At 46.8% G+C, this 20,597-nt stretch overlaps 1 protein-coding gene across 3 annotated transcripts in view; it reads right to left on the minus strand.

Annotated features, from left to right (window-relative positions):
- Positions 1-20,597, minus strand: part of LOC134983965 (oocyte zinc finger protein XlCOF6.1-like) — a 237,030-nt gene that overhangs the window by 102,295 nt on the left and 114,138 nt on the right. Inside the window, exon 7 of one of the 3 annotated variants that reach the window (XM_063949606.1) lies at positions 10,613-11,851. The exons of the other annotated variants lie outside the window; for them this stretch is intronic. Within the exon in view, the coding sequence (XP_063805676.1) occupies positions 11,001-11,851 (851 nt within the window). The 3' untranslated portion in view covers positions 10,613-11,000. Of the gene's footprint in view, positions 1-10,612; positions 11,852-20,597 lie in introns of those variants that run through there. 3 annotated transcript variants of the gene reach the window in all.

The raw sequence follows: 20,597 nt of genomic DNA on the forward strand, positions 1-20,597 counted from the left end.
CTGTCACAACTGAGGGCCTGAGCTGACAGGAGGAAGCCTCAGTTGTAGGGGCTGGGGTGAAGCCAAACTTCGGAGGTTTAATCAGACCCCTGGACATACGAGTAGGATGTAGAAAGGTTGCCCGAAGGCGTGACCATGACAACCAGGATTAAAAGTCAATAAGTATTTATTAACAGAACTCCATGTAATCACAGCAGTAATAAGTCAATGAAGATATACAGCAGATTTGGTAAAAACAGTTCCTGGAGAACTACGGGTTGGCAACGGCCACAGGGTACTGGTAGCAGTAGGTACTGTTCTTAATGTCCCAGAGATGGAATGTCCTTACCAGACCCGTCCGTAGTATGAGGTATAACCAAGGAACACACCATCAGATATTTCACTGGAAGCTGGTAGCACTGTAGTTGAGGTAGCTGCTGAGGACGCTGGATGGAACCAGCCAGGTGTTAAGACATGGAGTAGATGCTGGATGGAACTAGCCAGATAGTAGAATGAAGCTAGGGAGCGAAGATGTAGAAACCAATGGTTTGCAGGTACCGATGGTATGCAGGTAACTGATGGTATGCAGGTAACCGCTGGAAAAGCACCGGCTCTTTAAGAAAGCTGATCACTGCTGGAAGCTGACCGCTGGAAGCAGATGAGACTGTAGCTGGAGCAAACACAGGAGACTATAGAGTCAGGCTGCACCGCAAGATGGTAGGCTGGTGTGGGTCTCTTAGTGGAATCTGGAAACAGGAGCTGGAAACCTGAAATGGAAACAACCACAGGAGAGAGAGACTGGAAACAAGGTTTGACAACCAAAGCACTGACGATTTCCTGGTTCAGGCTCAATCCCTTTATACCCTTAGGTATGCAGGGATTGGATGAGCAATTAGGCAGACTTCAGCGGAGCTATGGATTGGAGGACAGGATCATGTGACTAGAACTAAGATGGCTGCGCCCATACCGGCCAGTGGAGGGAAACTTTGTTTGTAACACCACATGGAGATTCCTCTGTAACGGCGGCGGTGAACACAGAGAACGCCGACTTGCGTCTCAGACCTCCAGCGCGGACGGCCGCAGTAGATGAGGAGTGCCACATAACCTGCAATGCACTGAGAACACACAGACGATGCCCGAGGCCCCGCCGGCCGGCGACGCCATGCCAGTCGCCCGGGCACTGGAAGGACAACATCCACGGACCAGCAGAGATGAGACATGACATATGAATGCTAGCAACACAGCTGGGAACCGGGCCTAGGACGCTGAGCCAGCCTCAGGAGACACCTGAAAGGTAAATAATGGCGTCCAGATACCCGGATCGTGACAGTCATCTACCTGCTGAGCTGTGAATGTGCCAAAAAATATATAGGGAGAACGATTAGAAGTCTGAACGTTTCTAGAACATAGGGTTCTTTTTCAGAATGTTTCTTCTAACTGTAGTGTATCGAAAAATATTTCACAGAACCACAATGGGAATGTGATTAAGGTGCAGGGTATTGAGGTTTTCACTGCGACCCCAAGAGCAGGTGATAGGTATAAACAACTCTGCACCAGAGAGGCTTTTTGGATCTTCACTTTGGACACATTAGTGCCCGATGGGTTAAACGAAAATATAGAACTAAACAATATTAAATAGACTTTGGATCGTACCTCCCCTCTCTTGCTCTTTAATATCATGTGGAAAGCTTGCCTTTTGAGTTTATTTGGGTCTGGTTAGTAGATACCGTAACCTTCAAAAACTTTTATTATCTGAAAATATATTTCAGTTTTAAATACAATGCACTGCATTAATATAATAGGTGTCTAAACTATATGTAGTGGTGCTCCACCTGATACTGGGGCTTCAATTATGATGCCAATCTATTAGCTGTAACTGTATATGGTAATAAAAGTAATTTTTTAAACAGTATGTTACATCTGTTCATGAGAGTGCCTGACCATCCACCATGTTACTAACAGTTTCTTATATAGCGCACCATGGCCCTCATTCCGAGTTGTTCGCTCGCAAGCTGCTTTTAGCAGCTTTGCACACGCTAAGCCGCCGCCTACTATGAGTGAATCTTAGCTTATCAAAATTGCGAACGAAAGATTAGCAGAATTGCGAATAGACACTTCTTAGCAGTTTCTGAGTAGCTCCACACTAACTCGGCAACTGCGATCAGTTCAGTCAGTTTCGTTCCTGGTTTGACGTCACAAACACTCCCAGCGTTCGCCCAGACACTCCTCCGTTTCTCCAGCCACTCCCGCGTTTTTCCCAGAAACGGTAGCGTTTTTTCACACACACCCATAAAATGGCCAGTTTCCGCCCAGAAACACCCACTTCCTGTCAATCACATTACGATCACCAGAACGAAGAAAAAACCTCGTAATGCCGTGAGTAAAATTCCTAACTGCATAGCAAATTTACTTGGCGCAGTCGCACTGCGGACATTGCGCATGCGCATTAGCGACTATTCGCTCCGTTGCGAGAAAAATATAACGAGCGAACAACTCGGAATGACCCCCCCTATTTCGTTGGGCTTTACAAGTAGAACAACAGTAATAGAACAAAACTGGGTAAAAACAGACAGACATATAGGTAAGAAGGCCCTGCTCGCAATCTATAGGGAAATAGGCATTGATACACAAGGATAGATGCTACCTATTGCATAATGGTCTACCAGATTGCTAGGTTCTTAATGGGTTGTATGATATGATCACCCAGCAATGTTGGCCAAGTGTCAGGAGGGTGTGAGAGTAAAGAAAATAAGATTTTACTCACCGGTAAATCTATTTCTCGTAGTCCGTAGTGGATGCTGGGAACTCCGTAAGGACCATGGGGAATAGCGGGCTCCGAAGGAGGCTGGGCACTCTAGAAAGATTTATGACTACCTGGTGTGCACTGGCTCCTCCCACTGTGACCCTCCTCCAAGCCTGTTAGGACACTGTGCCCAGACGAGCTGACATAATAAGGAAGGATTTTGAATCCCGGGTAAGACTCATACCAGCCACACCGTATAACTCGTGATACTATACCCAGTTAACAGTATGAATATAACTGAGCCTCTCAACAGATGGCTCAACAATAACCCTTTAGTTAGGCAATAACTATATACAAGTATTGCAGACAATCCGCACTTGGGATGGGCGCCCAGCATCCACTACGGACTACGAGAAATAGATTTACCGGTGAGTAAAATCTTATTTTCTCTGACGTCCTAGTGGATGCTGGGAACTCCGTAAGGACCATGGGGATTATACCAAAGCTCCCAAACGGGCGGGAGAGTGCGGGTGACTCTGCAGCACCGAATGAGAGAACTACAGGTCCTCCTCAGCCAGGGTATCAATTTTGTAGACTTTTGCAAATGTGTTTGCCCCTGACCAAGTAACAGCTCGGCAAAGTTGTAAAGCCGAGACCCCTCGGGCAGCCGCCCAAGATGAGCCCACCTTCCCTGTGGAATGGGCTTTCACTGATTTAAGATGCGGCAGTCCAGCCGCAGAATGCGCCTGCTGAATCGTGTCACAGATCCAGCGAGCGATAGGCTGCTTAGAAGCAGGAGCACCCAGCCTGTTGGGTGCATACAGGATAAATAGCGAGTCAATTTTCCTGACTCTAGTCGTCCTGGAAACATAATTTTTCAAGGCCCTGACTACGTCCAGTAACTTGGAATCCTCCAAGTCCCTAGTAGCCGCAGGCACCACAATAGGTTGGTTCAAGTGAAAACCTGATACCACCTTAGGGAGAAACTGGGGACGAGTCCTCAATTCTGCCCTATCCATATGGAAAATCAGATAAGGACTTTTATATAACAAAACCGCCAATTCTGATACACGCCTGGCCGAAGCCAAGGCCAATAACATGACCACTTTCCGCGTGAAAAATTTTAGATCCACGGTTTTTAGTGGTTCAAACCAATGTGATTTTAAGAAACTCAACACCACGTTGAGATCCCAAGGTGCCACTGGAGGCACAACCGGGGGCTGAATATGCAGCACTCCTTTCACAATGTCTGAACTTCAGGTACTGAAGCTAATTCTTTCTGGAAGAAAATCGACAGAGCCGAGATCTGTATCTTAATGGAGCCTAATTTTAGGCCCATAGACACTCCTGCTTGTAGGAAATGCAGAAATCGACCTAGTTGAAATTCCTCTGTTGGGGCCTTTTGTGGCCTCACACCAAGCAACATATTTCCGCCATATGCGGTGATAATGTTTTGCAGTTACATCTTTCCTGGCTTGAATCAGCGTAGGAATGACTTCCTCCGGAATGCCCTTTTCCTTTAGGATCCGGCGTTCAACCGCCATGCCATTAAAACGTAGCCGCGGTAAGTCTTGGAACAGACAGGGCCCCTGCTGCAGCAGGTCCTGTCTGAGCGGCAGAGGCCATGGGTCCTCTGATATAATTTCTTGAAGTTCTGGGTACCAGGCTCTTCTTGGCCAATCCGGAACCACGAGTATCGTTCTTATTCCTCGCCTTCTTATTATTCTCAGTACCTTTGGTATGAGAGGCAGAGGGGGGAACACATAAACCGACTGGTACACCCACGGTGTTACCAGAGCGTCCACAGCTATCGCCTGAAGGTCCCTTGACCTGGCGCAATATCTTTTATAGCTTTTTGTTGAGGCGGGACGCCTTCATGTCCACCTGTGGCCTTTCCCAATGGTGTACAATCCTTTGGAAGACTTCTGGATGAAGTCCCCACTCTCTCGGGTGGAAGTCGTGTCTGCTGAGAAGATCTGCTTCCCAGTTGTCCACTCCGGGAATGAACACTGCTGACAGTGCTAACACATGATTTTCTGCCCATCGGAGAATCCTCGTGGCTTCTGCCATCGCCATCCTGCTTCTTGTGCCGCCCTGTTGGTTTACATGGGCGACTGCCGTGATGTTTTCCGATTGGATCAGGACCGGCCGGTTTTGAAGCAGAGGCCTTGCCTGACTCAGGGCATTGTAAATGGCCCTCAGTTCCAGAATATTTATGTAGGGAAGTCACCTGACTTGACCAAAGTCCCTGGAAGCTTCTTCCCTGTGTGACTGCCCCCCAGCCTCAAAGGCTGGCATTCATGGTCACTAGGACCTAGTCCTGTATGTCGAACCTGCGGCCCTCTTGAAGATGGGCACTCTGCAGCCACTACAGTAGAGATACCCTGGTCCTTGGAGACAGGGTTATCAGCCGATGCATCTGAAGATGTGATTCGGACCACTTGTCTAACAGGTCCCCCTGAAAAGTTCTTGCATGGAACCTGCCGAATGGGATTGCTTCGTAGGAAGCTATCATTTTTCCCAGGACTCGCGTGCAATGATGCACCGATAACTGTTTTGGCTTCAGGAGGTCTCTGACTAGAGATGACAGCTCCTTGGCTTTCTACTCCGGGAGAAACACTTATTTCTGGTCTGTGTCCAGAACCATCCCCAGGAACAGTAGACGTGTCGTAGGAAACAGCTGTGTCTTTGGACTGTTTAGAATCCAACCGTGCTGTTGTAGCACTTTCCAAAATAGTGCTACCCCGACTAGCAACTGCTCCTTGGACCTCGCCCTTATAAGGAGATTGTCCAAGTACGGGATCATTAAAAACTCCCCTTTCTCGAAGGAGTATCATCATTCCGGCCATTACCTTGGTAACACCCTCGGTGCCATGTACAGTCCAAACGGCAGAGTCTGGACTTGGTAATGGTAATCCTGTACCACAAATCTGAGGTACTCCTGGCGAGGATAGAAAATGGGGACATGCAGGTAAGCATCCTTGATGTCCCGGGATAGCATGTAATCCCCCTCGTCCAGGCTTGCAATAACCGCCCTGAGCGATTCCATCTTGAACTTGAATTTTTTTATTGTGTTCAAGGATTTTAAATATAAAAAAGGGTCACACCGAACCATGCGGTTTCGGTACCCCAAACCGTGTGGAATAGTAACCCCGTCCTTGTTGAAGTAGGGGCACCTTAAGTATTACCTGCTGGGAATACAGCTTATTATTTGCCTCTAGCACAGCCTCCCTGCCTGAGGGAGTTGTCGGCAAGGCATATTTGAGGAAACGGCAGGGGGAAGACATCTCGAATTCCAGCTTGTACCCCTGAAATACTACTTGAATGAAACAGGGATCCACCTGTGAGCGAGCCCACTGATCGCTGAAATTTTTGAGACGGCCCCCCACCGTACCTGGCTACACCTGTGGAGCCCCCGCGTCATGCTGTGGACTCAGAGGAAGCGAGAGAAGAATTATGATTCTGGGAACAGGCTGACTGGTGCAGCTTTTTCCCTCTTCCCTTGTCTCTGTACAGAAAGGAAGCGCCTTTGACCCGCTTGCTTTTCTGAAGCCGAAAGGACTGTACCTGATAATACAGTGCTTTCTTAGTCTGTGAGGAAAACTGAGGTAAAAATATTTTTTCCCAGCTGTTGCTGCGGATACGAGGTCCCAGAGACCATCCCCAAATAATTCCTCACCCTTATAAGGCAGAATCTCTATGCGCCTTTTAAAGTCAGCATCACCTGTCCAGTGACAGGTCTCTAATACCCTCCTGACAGAATGGACATTACATTCATTTTGGATGCCAGCCGGCAAAATATCCCTCTGTGCATCCCTCATATATAAGACGACGTCTTTAATATGTTCTCATGTTAGCAAACTAGTATGTTTGACAGGGTCACCGACCACGCTGAAGCAGCACGCTCTGCAGGTTTCAGTCTAGTACCTGAGTGTGTAAATACAGACTTCAGGATAGCCTCCTGCTTTTATCAACAGGTACCTTCAAAGTGGCCGTTCCTAAAACGGCAGTGCCACCTATTTTGACAACCGTGTGAGCGCCTTATCCACCCTAGGGGATATCTCCCAGCGTAACTTATCCTCTGGCGGGAAAAGGTACGCCATCAGTAACTTTTTAGAAATTACCAGTTTCTTATCAGGGGGAACCCACGCTTTTCACACACTTCATTCATTCATCTGATGGGGGAACAAAACACTGCCTGCTTTTTCTCCCCAAACATAAAAACCCATTTTTAGAGGTTAATGTCAGAAATGTGTAACACATTTTTTATTGCCGGGATCAAGTCACGGATGTTCCTAGTGGATTGTGTATATGTCTCAACCTTGTCGACACTGGAGTCAGACTCCGTGTCGACATCTGTGTCTGCCATCTGAATGAGCGGGCGTTTTTGAGCCCCTGATGGCCTTTGAGATGCCTGGGCAGTCACGGGCTAAGAAGCCGGCTGTCCCACTGCTGTTACGTCATCCACCCTTTTATGTAAGGAGTTGACACTGTCGGTTAATACCTTTTACCTAACCATCCACTCTGGTGTCGGCCCCACAGGGGGCGACATCACATTTATCGGCATCTGCTCCGTCACTATATAAGCCTCCTCCTCAAACATGTCGACAAAGCTGTACCGACACATCGCACACACACAGGGAATGCTCTGACTGAGGACAGGACCCCACAAAGCCCTTTGGGGAGACAGAGAGAGAGTATGCCAGCACACACCAGAGCGCTATATAATGTGGGGATTAACACTATAACTGAGTGAATTTTCCCCCATAGCTGCTTGTATATACAATATTGCGCCTAAATTTAGTGCCCCCCCCCTCTCTTTTTAACCCTTTGAGCCTGAAAACTACAGGGGAGAGCCTGGGGAGCTTTCTTCCAGCTGCACTGTGAAGAGAAAATGGCGCCAGTGTGTCTGAGGGAGATAGCTCCGCCCCTTTTCCGCGGCCTATTCTCCCGCTTTTTTCTGGATTCTGGCAGGGGTATTTACCACATATATAGCCTCTGGGGCTATATATTGTGGTATTTTTTACCAGCCAAGGTGTTTTTATTGCTGCTCAGGGCGCCCCCCCCAAGCGCCCTGCACCCTCAGTGACCGGAGTGTGAAGTGTGTATGAGGAGCAATGACGCACAGCTGCAGTGCTGTGCGCTACCTTGGTGAAGACTGATGTCTTCTGCCGCCGATTTTCCGGACCTCTTCTTGCTTCTGGCTCTGTAAGGGGGACGGCGGCGCGGCTCCGGGACCGAACACCAAGGACTGGGCCTGCGGTCGATCCCTCTGGAGCTAATGGTGTCCAGTAGCCTAAGAAGCCCAATCCGGCTGCAAGCAGGCGAGTTCGCTTCTTCTCCCCTTAGTCCCTCGCTGCAGTGAGCCTGTTGCCAGCAGGTCTCACTGAAAATAAAAAACCTAAATCTATACTTTCTTTCTCAGGGCTCAGGAAAGCCCCTAGTGTGCATCCAACCTCGGCCGGGCACAAGATCTAACTGAGGCTTGGAGGAGGGTCATAGTGGGAGGAGCCAGTGCACACCAGGTAGTCATAAATCTTTCTAGAGTGCCCAGCCTCCTTCGGAGCCCGCTATTCCCCATGGTCCTTACGGAGTTCCCAGCATCCACTAGGACGTCAGAGAAAGACAAGATATGTGATGTTATGTGTACTGTACAGAGGATGTAATTAGATAGGGAAGCACTGAAGGTTATGTGGGTGGGTCTGGAATTTGATAGGCTTGTCTGAAGAGGTGAGTTTTCAGGGAATGCTTAAAAGTTTGGAGACTAGAGGTGAGTCTTATTGTGCACGGGAGGGCATTCCAGAGTGGGTAAAGCCCGGATAAAGTCCTGTAATTTTGAGTGTGAACAAGTAATGCGTGTGGATGAGAGACGTAGATCTTGTGCAGAGTAGAGCGGTCGGGTAGGGAGATATTTTGAGATGAGTGAGGAGATGTATGTTGGTGCAGTTTGGTTAATAGCTTTGTATGTAAGTACAAGGTATTTTATATTTAATACGGTAGAATACCGGTAACCAATGGAGGGACTGACAGAGCGGATATGCAGAAGATGAACGTCTGGCGAGGAAGATTAGCCTCGCAGCTGCATTCAAAATGGATTGTAGTGGTGAGAGCCTATGTTTGGGAAGACCAGTCACGAGACTATTGCAATACTCAATGCGGGAGATAATTATAAATAAATACATATATTAATATATATATATATTATAATTAAATATATATAATGATAATTATATCATTAGTTGAATTATAAGGAAGCCACCAACCTTTTATTAGTTTAATTATGTATTGTTATAAAATGCTTCGTTTATAAGAACAGCATGTGATTGCACAGGTGTATTTAACTTCTAATTAGTGACTGATTAGTCCGGTCTGGTTTATAAGGTGCTCTGGACAGCACCACTAACATCCTCTGATGAAACCACTATACTATACTCACAGAGAAACACATAAGCAGACTACCTACTGGACTTTATTCTCCAGCAAACACTCAGGATGAGTGTGGTCGTATTGAGTGGCTGCCAGTTTGATGTCATCAGCGTAACACGTTGGTCAGTAACCCTGTTATACAAAATATCCTGCTCTCGCTCCCTCCACACCTGACGGCTGGGAGAGCGCTCTGTGATACTCATCAAAAATGAATAGCTTGAGGGGGTCGAGCTAGGTACTACGGAGCAAACTCTTGGGGAACCTTGTTCATGCTCCCTCCGTGTCCAGCAAAGGACACTGCATCCCGCTTTCCATATGGAGACGTGCATCGGACAGAGGTGGAGCATAACGCTGCAGCTATCCCGGTTGAAGTACAGCGTCCGCCTTCTGCCACACCACTACTACTGCTTATTCATAACTTTGTAAGTGAGCAATTTAATTGTTGCTAAGGTTGGTGGCTTACAAGCGCTTAGGACACTTTTGTGGTTGTCTTCCCCTGCTAAATGATGATCTAGAATATGGGGTGCCCATATTACTCTACTATTTTAGCTACAAGATACATTGTGAGGTGGGATTGGCCTAGATACCTCAGATCTTGGAAACGATGATTCTTGGAGATATGCAACTCACACCTCACCTGCGAATAGACCAGACATGTCTTTATGGAAAATGTACTTCACAAACCATATCCAATGTGATGTGCCTTTAATATACTGTAGTTACCTTTTGTGGCCATCTCAATACACATGGCCTGATCACCTCCTACTGGGTGCTTCCTTTGAGTGGAGACACAAAGGACTTGGGCTTGTCAAGTAAATGGCCTCTTCCTCTGAATTCACTTACCTTTGATGTAATGATTTGACATCAACCCAAAATAATGTCCTAGGTCTGAATTAGCATTGACATGCTTATGATAATCTCAAGCAAGTCTAAATAAGTAAATTGCCAAGTGTGTGATAGTTTGGAACTCAGACTTAAACAAAACATAAACTTACAAGTCCTAACATTTATATTCTCTCCTTAATATCTATAATTCTTCACACCTCCCCCTTAAGATTACCCACACAGTGAATGGCTACATGAAGTCATTCCACCTGCGTCTCTCCAGAACCTCCCTGGTGGGATAATCCATCAGAATTTCTTAGGGATTTTGCCTCTTGGGAAAATTTTCCAGCTCAGATAAAGTGATTTTTCCCACAACAACCAATCAGATTTTAGCTATTATATTCTGGAGGGTGCTAGACAACGGATAAGTAGAATCTGCTTGGTTGCTATAGGTAACATCTACACTTCTAAAAACCCATACTTTAGTAAATATACCCCTGAAAGAGAAAGGAAACAGACAAGGAGGAACAGAAGGGGCTAACCTATATAGGAGCAGTGGGAGGTCTGATTTGTTCCTTGTGCCCACAACAGAAGATTGTCACTAGGTATTCACACGTGTGTGGATTTACCGGAATGATGTAATACCACTAATGCACCAGGTTTATTGTCACACACAGGATACAGTGCAGGTAAGCTAGTGGTAACAGGCTGAAGACACAGGTAACTGAATCACAGTAAATCAGGAATAACAGTAGAAACAGATGTCCAGGAATACACTGATGAATGCAGGAATGTAGGGCATGCAATAATGATATTACTGGGTAATGCAGATCAACAGGTGTAAACGATAAGCTGTTTAAAACAAAGTCCATGAACAAATAGCAAAATGTAAGATTGATCCAGGAGTCTTAAAACTGAACTGAATTATTACCATTTTTCATTTATAAAATTATCATTGTCCAATATTTAGAATAGTGCAGTGACCCAGTTTTCTGCCCATCATTTTACAGATATTGCCCATTTTCCTTTAATTGTTGTTGTTTAAAGAGATATTTTTGTAACCACTCTCACCTGTGTGACTTCTCTGATGTCTAACAAGATTTGATATCTGCGTAAAACATCTCCCACACACAGAACATGGAAATGGCTTCTCACCCGTGTGAGTTCTCTCATGTTTAACAACAGATGATTTCCGTGTAAAATATTTCCCACACTCAGAGCATGGAAATGGCTTCTCACCTGTGTGACATCTCTTATGTGCAACAAGAAGCCATTTCTGTGTAAAACATTTCCCACACTCAGAACATGGAAATGGCTTTTCCCCTGTGTGATGTCTCTGATGTGTAACAAGAGCTGATTTATTTGTAAAGCGTTTCCCACACTCCGAACATGGGAATGGTTTCTCACCTGTGTGACTTCTCTCATGTATAACAAGAGCTGTCTTCTGTGTAAAACATTTCCCACACTCAGAACATGGAAACAGTTTGTCACCTGTGTGATGTCTCTGATGTATCACAAGAGATGATTTATTTGTAAAGCATTTCCCACACTCAGAACATGGAAATGGTTTCTCAACTGTCATAGCTGACTGATTAGCAATAAGATTTGTGTTCTGTGTACATTTGTCATCTATAGAACTGGGAAGTATTGTATCTACTGTATGAAGTGTAACAGATGCACCAATATCTGATCTATCAGGAAAACATTCCCCATGATTAGAGGGATCAGAGGATATATCTGCATTGTGCAGTACTGGATGTAGAATTGGGATAATTGGCTTTTCTTCTGGATAATCTTGTGTAATGTCATTATCTTCTATGTCACCATCTGGAGATAAACGGAGACGTTCCTCTGAGGTATTCCTGATGCTGGGTCCACCTACGGAGAGTAACATTTGTAACAATAGCAACATTTCCCTGTAAGAAGATTCATTCTGAAATAAAATCTATGATAAATGCCCCAAAATGACCATCAAATGAAAAAACTGAAGATGTTTCATAAAACAATTTATAACTCTCTGAACGGCACATCAAATTGGGCTTATTTATAGCAGTGGTTACATGGCTACTGTAATTTGTACTTTGTCGACCTTGCCCATGTTGACCCCCATACCCGTCGACCTAGTCATGTGTCGACCTTCAGTGTCAACCTACTTATTGTCGACCTAATGACCTAGACAGGGTTGACCCAATGATCCACACCCAAGCCCATGATAGGAGCATGGAGTGTAGGTCCCTGAAGGCATTACCTATCTGAGCTCTCCAGTGGCCATAAGGTGGGAAAGCAGGCCATGGTCATAGTCTTTGCCCTGGTGGCTCCACTAAGGTCCGTCTTGTGGTAGTGGATTCCAAGAGAGCACAGTATATGGTCAATGGACTTTTCCACATGAGCAAAAAACAAATGTCCTAAAACTCAGCAATGAGTGAGGGCATTAGTGAAGATAACTCTCTAAAGATAAATAAATCCCAACTAATCTCAGTGAACAATGGGTGGAAGGGAAGGGTGTATCCAGTTTCTTATGATTGTAGCAAAGCTTCTTTTGATCCACACAGAGCGGTGAGATGGGGCATTATCTCCTGCAGCACAATAGATACCGGCCCTCATTAGGTATCACAGGAGACGTCTGAGCCCCGGCTATCTCTCAGCTATATCTGGGAAGATTACACTGTCTGATGCTAAGATGATCTAGGCAGAGGATCAATCCAGGAGCCCGGGGGCAAAATAGTTGTTGGTGACCCGCTGCTCACATTCCCTACCAACACCCAAATCCCAGCAGCCCTTAAGACACACTCCCCCTAACCCACATTTACTACCAACACCCCAGCAGCACCCAGACACATCCACACCCATACTCACTACTACCATCCATGCATACATGCCCTCCCCACCCCGCCTTCACTATGGACACACAGCACCTGGATTAGGGCTTTGTGGTGTCCATGGTACTTAAGACTGGTGGGGCTAATGAGCAAATTTGTAGCATGGGGATCAGGTTCTTGTGCGGCAAGCCTTCAGCGCATACATGAAAAGAGGCATGATCACACATCACTCACCTATTTCATGTCACACTAGGTCCGTGTACTGTACATCGCTTCCCAAGTGGCTGGGCTGCCCCCTGACTTACACGCACAGCAGATGAGAGTGATACCTTCTTATCTTTCCGCCCTGTGAACACTGTAGCACAAAGGGGGTGCAGTACAGTACTTGAAAATCAGAATCAGGACTGTCCTACCAAAATCGGATAGCTGGAGGATATACATACATAGCCATAACTTACACACACACACACACACACACACACACACACACACACGGGGCCAGACTCCGATGTGGGGGCTTTGTGAGAGGGAGGAATGTGGATCATGCTAATTCATGCTCTGGGGAACATAAAGCAGAAACTAGAGCAATGGAGATCGGGATCCCGAGTTAACGGCACACAGAGTCGCCCGCCTTACATTGTCTCTGTTTTCCTGATCATTCTGGTACGTTACATGTGAATCCTTAGTGCATGAACCACATCCAATAAGGCCTCTCCAGCCGACAGATCTGGGGACTGAAAGGCTGGAATCACTATCTCCGATGAAACTTGGACACCACCTTGGTCTGGAGAACTGCCCTATCTTGATGGAGGATCAGAAATGGAGTGCAACAGGAATGCGCTCCCAAATCAGACACCCTTCTCGCAGAGGCAATAGCCAGGAGAAATAACACCTTTGCAGACAGCCACTTCAGGTCCACTGACTCTAAAGGCTCAAATGGGGAAGTCTTTAGAGCTTGCAGGACTAGGGATAAATCCCACTGGGCCGCCAGACATACAAAAGGAGGCTGGATATGGAGTATTCCTTGAATAAAAGGTACACAAATCTTATAATGGAGTGATCTTTCGTTGAAACAACACTAATAGTGCAGAAACTTGTACTTTCAGTGATGCTAGGTGAAGACCAAGGTCTAACCCTGCTTGCAGAAAGGCCAGTACCCTGGAGACCATAAAGGTATGAGGCTCATAGCGCGTAGGTGCACACCACTAAAAATAAGCAGCCAAATCCGGTAATAGATGCGTGGTGAAGATGGCTTACGAGCCCGCAGCATTGTCTGTATCACTGCATCTGAAAGCTCAGAGGACTGATGACTCGAGAACAAAGCCATCAAAGACAGTCAAGCCAGGGACCGATGCAGACAGGGACCCTGAGACAACAGGTCTGGTCGCTGTGGTAGTAGGAATGGCAGGTCCACGGACAGACTTTGAAGATCGGTGAACCAATGGTGTCTGGGCCATGAGGGAGCTATCAGTATCACCGTGTCTTCCCGTGTGAACTTGCAAAGAACTCAGGGTAACAGTGATACCGAAAGGAAACAGGTATGATGAAGGTCCACCGTACTGCTAGAGTGTCCACGAAGGTTGCCTGTTGACCTTTGGTCTTGGATCCATAGATTGGGACCTTGTGATTGTGATGAGAAGCCATCAGGTCTACATTCGGCAGACCCTATCTGTTTATTAGGTTCTGGAACACTTCAGGGTGCAGAGCCCATTTGCCGCTGTGGACGTCCTGCCGACTGAGGAAGTCTGCCTCCAAGTTGAGGTTTCCTGGCGGAAACACAGCTGAGATGGCTTTGTCCACGTGCGACGTCTGTAGCCACCAGGTGAAAGACAGGGGTGGTCTTCTGTTTGCCGGCGGTCGGGCTCCCGGTGCTCAGTATACCGGCGCCGGGAGCCCGACAGCCGGAATACCGACAATTATTTTCCCTCGTGGGGGTCCACGACCCCCATAGAGGGAGAATAAAATAGTGCCCGTAGCGTGGCGAGCGCAGCGAGCCCGCAAGGGGCTCATTTGCGCTCGCCAAGCTGTCGGTAAGCCGGCGGTCGGGCTCCCGGCGCCGGGATGCTGGTCGCCGGGAGCCCGACCGCCGGCCAGCCGTAGTGAACCCGAAAGACAGACGCACCTCCAGAGATCGTACCATCATCTTGGCCCTGATTTTATGATACTGCCCATTACACCTGGAAAGGATCAGATGTTTTAGGGGCCTGAAGTGAAACTGGGCATACGCCACCATATCAAAGGTGGAGACCATGGACCCCAGAACCTGCATTGCTGAATGTATGGACACCCGGAGATTGTGCAGTAAGTTGCGGACCCTTGTCTGCAGTTTGGCAACTTTGTCCACTGGCAGGAAAAGCCTCTGTTCCTGCGAATCCAGGAGAGCCCCTAGATGGAACAGCCAATGTGAAGGGACAAGGAAGGACTTTTCCCAATTGATCAGCCACCCGTGAGTTTGTAGAAAGGCAACGGTTTTTTGAAGATGGCAGTGCAAAACTTCCTGAGACTGTGCCAGGAGCATCAAGTCATCCAAATATTGGAGTATCCTGATCCCTTGACGATGCAGCTGAGCTGCCATAACCGCCACCAGCTTGGTAAATACCAGTGGAGCCATAGCCAGTCCAAAGGGTAGTGCCTGAAACTGCTAATGCTGCTGCAGAACAGTAAAACAGAGGAATCTCTGATAGTGCTATAGGGACATGTAGATATAGACACCTTGAATATCCAGGAATACCATAAAGTCCCCTGGTTCTGACGCCAGAGCAATAAACCGTAGTGTTTCCATATGGAATTTGGGCCACCGCAAAAACTTGTTAGGAGATTTCAGATTGAGGACGGGCTGATAGGTCACATTAGGTTTTTGAATCAGGAAAAGGGGGGGGGGGGGGGGGAGTAAAAACTCCTCCCCTGTTGTTTTCAGGGAACAGGGATAAGTACCACTATGTTCAGTAAAGACTCGGAGCGCCATGGTTGCGCTTGGATCCGATGGAGGATTGGTGCAAAAAAACTGCTGGGGGGCCATCTCACAAATGACCACTTCTCGCTACCAGGTGCCTGTAGTTGACTGGCGCCATGAGGCTGCGAATCGCAGAAGTTGGCCTCCCACCCTGGGGTCCCCCCAGGAGGAGCCCTGCCTCGTCAGGCGGAGGGCTTATCCCCCTGCTTAGTGGTCTGGCATCTGGCCGTCCAGGCTTGCTTAGTCCATGACTTAGCCGCCTTGCCGGAGACAACCTGCTGTGTAAAAGCCTTTCCTTTCACCTTGCCTTGAAACCGAAAGGAAGATGTTCCACCTTTGGGTTAGATGCTAATGGCAAAAAAGCAGACTAAGAAGCTGCCAGCGTAACCGCAATCTTATCCAATTCTGCGCCAAACAGAATATTTCCAATGAAAGGCAGATCTTCCAATGCCCTTCTAGAATTTGAATGATCCTCCTTCCAGGAGCACAGCCAGAGCCCACAGCGAGCTACCGCTGAAGTAGCAGAGGTCCTGGAAGCAAACAGACTCGTATCCCAGGATGCCTCTTCTAAATATCGGGCTGCTTGCCTGATATTAACAATAAGAGACAACAAAATAAAAGTGTCCCCCAGCTGTAGCATTACCTCCCTGGTTAGTGGAGCCTGGTGCTGGTTCCAAAAATACAGGGGACCTATACACTTTTTTTCCCCTCGTATTTTTGGAACCAGGACCGGTCCAAAAATATGGGGGAAATTCTAAACACATTTGTTCCCCATATTTTTGCAACCAGGACCGGCTCAAAGAGCTCACATTACATTGTGCTGTTTAACCACTTTCTGGTCTCTTTATTTGGTTTCTGGTCTGTTTATTCGCCAGACCTTGCATGCAGGTAGAGTTTTTAACTAAAAACTCGCACTGCATTGCATTTGCGAGTTGCGGTGCCAACTCGCACCTTCTCAAAGTGCGAGAAGGTGCAAATTGGAATGTGCCTAAAAATTTGCACCCCATTACATCCAGGTATGGGTTGTTGGAAAGACACAACTTAGGTCGACAGTAATTAGGTAGACCATGGAAGGTCGACATGCATTAGGTCGACAGGGACAATAGATCGACAGGTGAAAAAGTCGACATGGAATTTTTTTTACTGTTTTTGGCGTCGTTTTCTTCATAAAATAACGGGGAACCCCAATTAGTGCACCGTGTCCCCTTGCATGGCTCGCGGCTTTGGGCTAGGTGCCTCGTTCCACTACCGCTTTGCTCGGCACAGGTTACCGTTCCAATCGTAGTCCACGTGGATCGTTAAGTATGGGGGGAAAAAAATCCCCCAAAGATTGTGAAAAACTCATGTCGACCTTTTGACCATGTCGACCTAATGCATGTCGACCTTCAGTAGTCGACCTAATGACTGTCGACCTTAGCTGTGATGACCTAACGACCGTATCCCTTACATCCCACCCTAAGGCGGAGTTTGGCGGACGTGCTGCTTAGTCCTCCTTCAAAGCTGCGGTGTGTGTATTCTTAGGGAACAGAAGAGACCAACTACGTGTCTATCGTGAATGACTTATTGGACAACTACAAGAATATGGGTTGTAAGATGTCACTTGAAATTCCCTCCGCCCCCCATCTAGACTTATTTCTGCACAACCTGGGTAATTTAAGTGATGTACAGGGGGATGTTTTCACCAAGACACACTGACAATGGAGCATCGCTACCATGGACGCTGGTACCCTGCAATGATGGGGACTACTGCTGGTTCCTTGTTAGGGAGACCAATGAGACAACGTACAAACAGAAAGCGTCAGCATCCTATTTCCCTAAAGCAAAGGGATTTCTCTAACGTCCTAGAGGATGCTGGGGACTCCGTAAGGACCATGGGGATAGACGGGCTCCGCAGGAGACATGGGCACCCCAAGAAAGACTTTGACTCTGGGTGTGCACTGGCTCCTCCATCTATGCCCCGACTCCAGACCTCAGTTTGATACTGTGCCCAGAGGAGCTGGGTGCATTTCAGGAGCTCTCCTGAGTTTCCTGTAAGAAAGCATTTTTGTTAGGTTTTTTATTTTCAGGGAGCCTGCTGGCAACAGACTCCCTGCATCGAGGGACTGAGGAGAGAGAAACAGACCTACTTCTCTGAGTTTCAGGGCTCTGTTTCTTAGGCTACTGGACACCATTAGCTCCAGAGGGAGTCAGAACACAGGTCTCACCCTGGAGTTCGTCCCGGAGCCGCGCCGCCGTCCTCCTCACAGAGCCGGAAGATAGAAGCTGGGTGAGTATGAGAGGAAAAGATCTTCAGAGGCGGCAGAAGACTTCATTGATCTTCCCTGAGGTAACGCACAGCACTGCAGCTGTGCGCCATTGCTCCAATACACCTCACAAACGGCAGTCACTGTAAGGGTGCAGGGCGCAGGGGGGGGGCGCTGGGCAGCAATATAAACCTCTTATTTCGCAAAAGAGAGCATATATACAGCTGGACACTGTATATATGCATGAGGCCCCGCCAATTTTACACTTTTAGCGGGACTGAGGGGGCGGGGTTTCTCCCTCAGCACTCACCAGCGCCATGTTTTTCTCCACAGTACCGCTGAGAGGAAGCTCCCCGGACTCTCCCCTGCTTATACCACGGTAGAAGAGAGGGTTTTAAAGAAGAGGGGGGGGGGGGGGGGCACATAATTCGGCGCAGATAATAATAACAGCGCTACGGGGTAAACATTAAATTGCTGTGTTTTTCCTGGGTCATATTGCGCTGGGGTGTGTGCTGGCATACTCTCTCTGTCTCTCCAAAGGGCCTTGTGGGGGAACTGTCTTCAGAAGAGCATTCCCTGAGTGTGTGGTGTGTCAGTACGTGTGTGTCGACATGTCTGAGGTAAAAGGCTTTCCTAAGGAGGAGATGGAGCAAATGTGTGTGTGTGTGTGTGGTGTCTCCGTCGACAACGCCGACACCTGATTGGATATGTGAAATTAAGTGCTAAGATGAATTTATTACACAAATGATTAGAGAACAGACAGGGAATCTACCCATGTCTGTCCCTATGTCACAGAGACCTTCAGAGTCTCACAACGCTCACTATCCAAAATAATAGACACTTATATCGACACGGAGTCTGACTCCAGTGTCGACTACGATAATGCAAAGTACAGCCAAAACTGGCAGAAAAGTATTCAATATATGATTATTGTAATAAAAGATTTTTGCATATCACTGATGACTCATCTGTCCCTGACACGAGGGTACACATGTTTAAGGGGAAGAAAGCTGAGGTAAATTTCCCTCCTCTCATGAATAAAAAGAGCGGGAATCTCCAGACAAGAAGCTGCAGCTTCCCAAAAAGAATTCTCAGGGAGTATCCTTTCCCTAATGGGGCCAGGATACGATGGGAATCTTCCCCTAGGGTGTACAAGGCATTGACACGTTTACCCAAAAAGGTAGCGCTGACTTAACAGCTATCCTCAGGGATCCTGCAGATAGCTTGCAGTAAAAGTACTTTGAAGTCCATTTACACACATTCTGGTACACTACTCAGACCGGCGATTGTGTCGGCATGGGTTTATAGCGCTGTAGCAGCGTAGACAGATACTTTATCAGCGGAGATTGAAACCCTAGATAAGGATACCACGTTATTATCCCTAGTATATATATATATATATATATATATATATATTACAAGCAATGTATAGAGGCACTCCCGGACTGCAGAATTAGTGAATCAAATGCTGTGATTTATTCAACGTTTCGGGGTACTGCCCCCCGTCATCAGGACACACACACATCAATATGTGTGAAACAAACAGTGCTTAAATAGACACACTTACAGGTCTCCAGATTGTTCTGCTGCCTCCCAGCGTGCGCTCCCGGCGTCCGTGTCCAGCTTCCGGTCCCGGATGTGACGTCCCACCCGGAAGAGACGTCCGCCGGGTCACTACACCATGGGCTGCCCAGGTTACCATGGTGATGCTGCTGAAGCCGCAGCCGCACCATGGGCCCTGTAAGTAAATAACAAAACAGACAACCACAATTATAATAATAATAATACAGCCTAAAATCAATAATGGTGAATCAAATACTTGTGTTAATGCTATACATATTATGTGAACTTATTAAAAAACAAAGTGATGTTTGATCTTGGTGTGCACATGAATTACAGAGGCTCTATATCGCCATCTGGTGCTTGTGAATAAAAAATGTTCATTAAAAGCATATAAGACAAAGATATTATTGCACTAAATACCGGTGTTCTAGTATATCCTTCTGTTTTGTAATAAAGAAAATCATGTCCAAGTTGTGAGATGTAGATAACAATGCTGACTTATTGATCTATATTATTTCTTAAACAAGACCATAGTATCCATATCAATAGAACAACTGAACAATTTTGTGAAATAATTTTTCTAATGTGCACTATGTTTGCCCTGGCTATACAATAATGCGAATTTTAAAATTAATGATCTGGCTATACCTGTCTGGTTATCAAACATGACGATAATTCTACAAGCACTAAGGACCCAATATGAGGGCCGGTATCTTATCCTAATGTGTTCATTACTAATTTTATCTCTGTGCCTAATTATTGCCGCCCTCGTTGCTTATATCTAGCACATTCTCTCAAAAATTATGAACGACCTTAGAACAGCAATGTTGTAAAAAGCTCTATAAACAACTTCATAAAAAACAGCTAAGATTAAGGGCTTCATTCAGTCCATGTGGACTAACCGTATTGAGGCGATATATCCATTTGCATTCCAGCTGTAGCAACTGCTTATCTCGATCTCCACCTCTTAAGTTTGGGGGGATCTGGTCTATTATGCGATATCTTAAAGTTGCCATGGAATGCTTCGCCCTCAAAAAATGTCGAGC

The sequence above is a fragment of the Pseudophryne corroboree genome, assembly GCF_028390025.1.
Source record: "Pseudophryne corroboree isolate aPseCor3 chromosome 3 unlocalized genomic scaffold, aPseCor3.hap2 SUPER_3_unloc_3, whole genome shotgun sequence".
NCBI lineage: Eukaryota > Metazoa > Chordata > Amphibia > Anura > Myobatrachidae > Pseudophryne > Pseudophryne corroboree.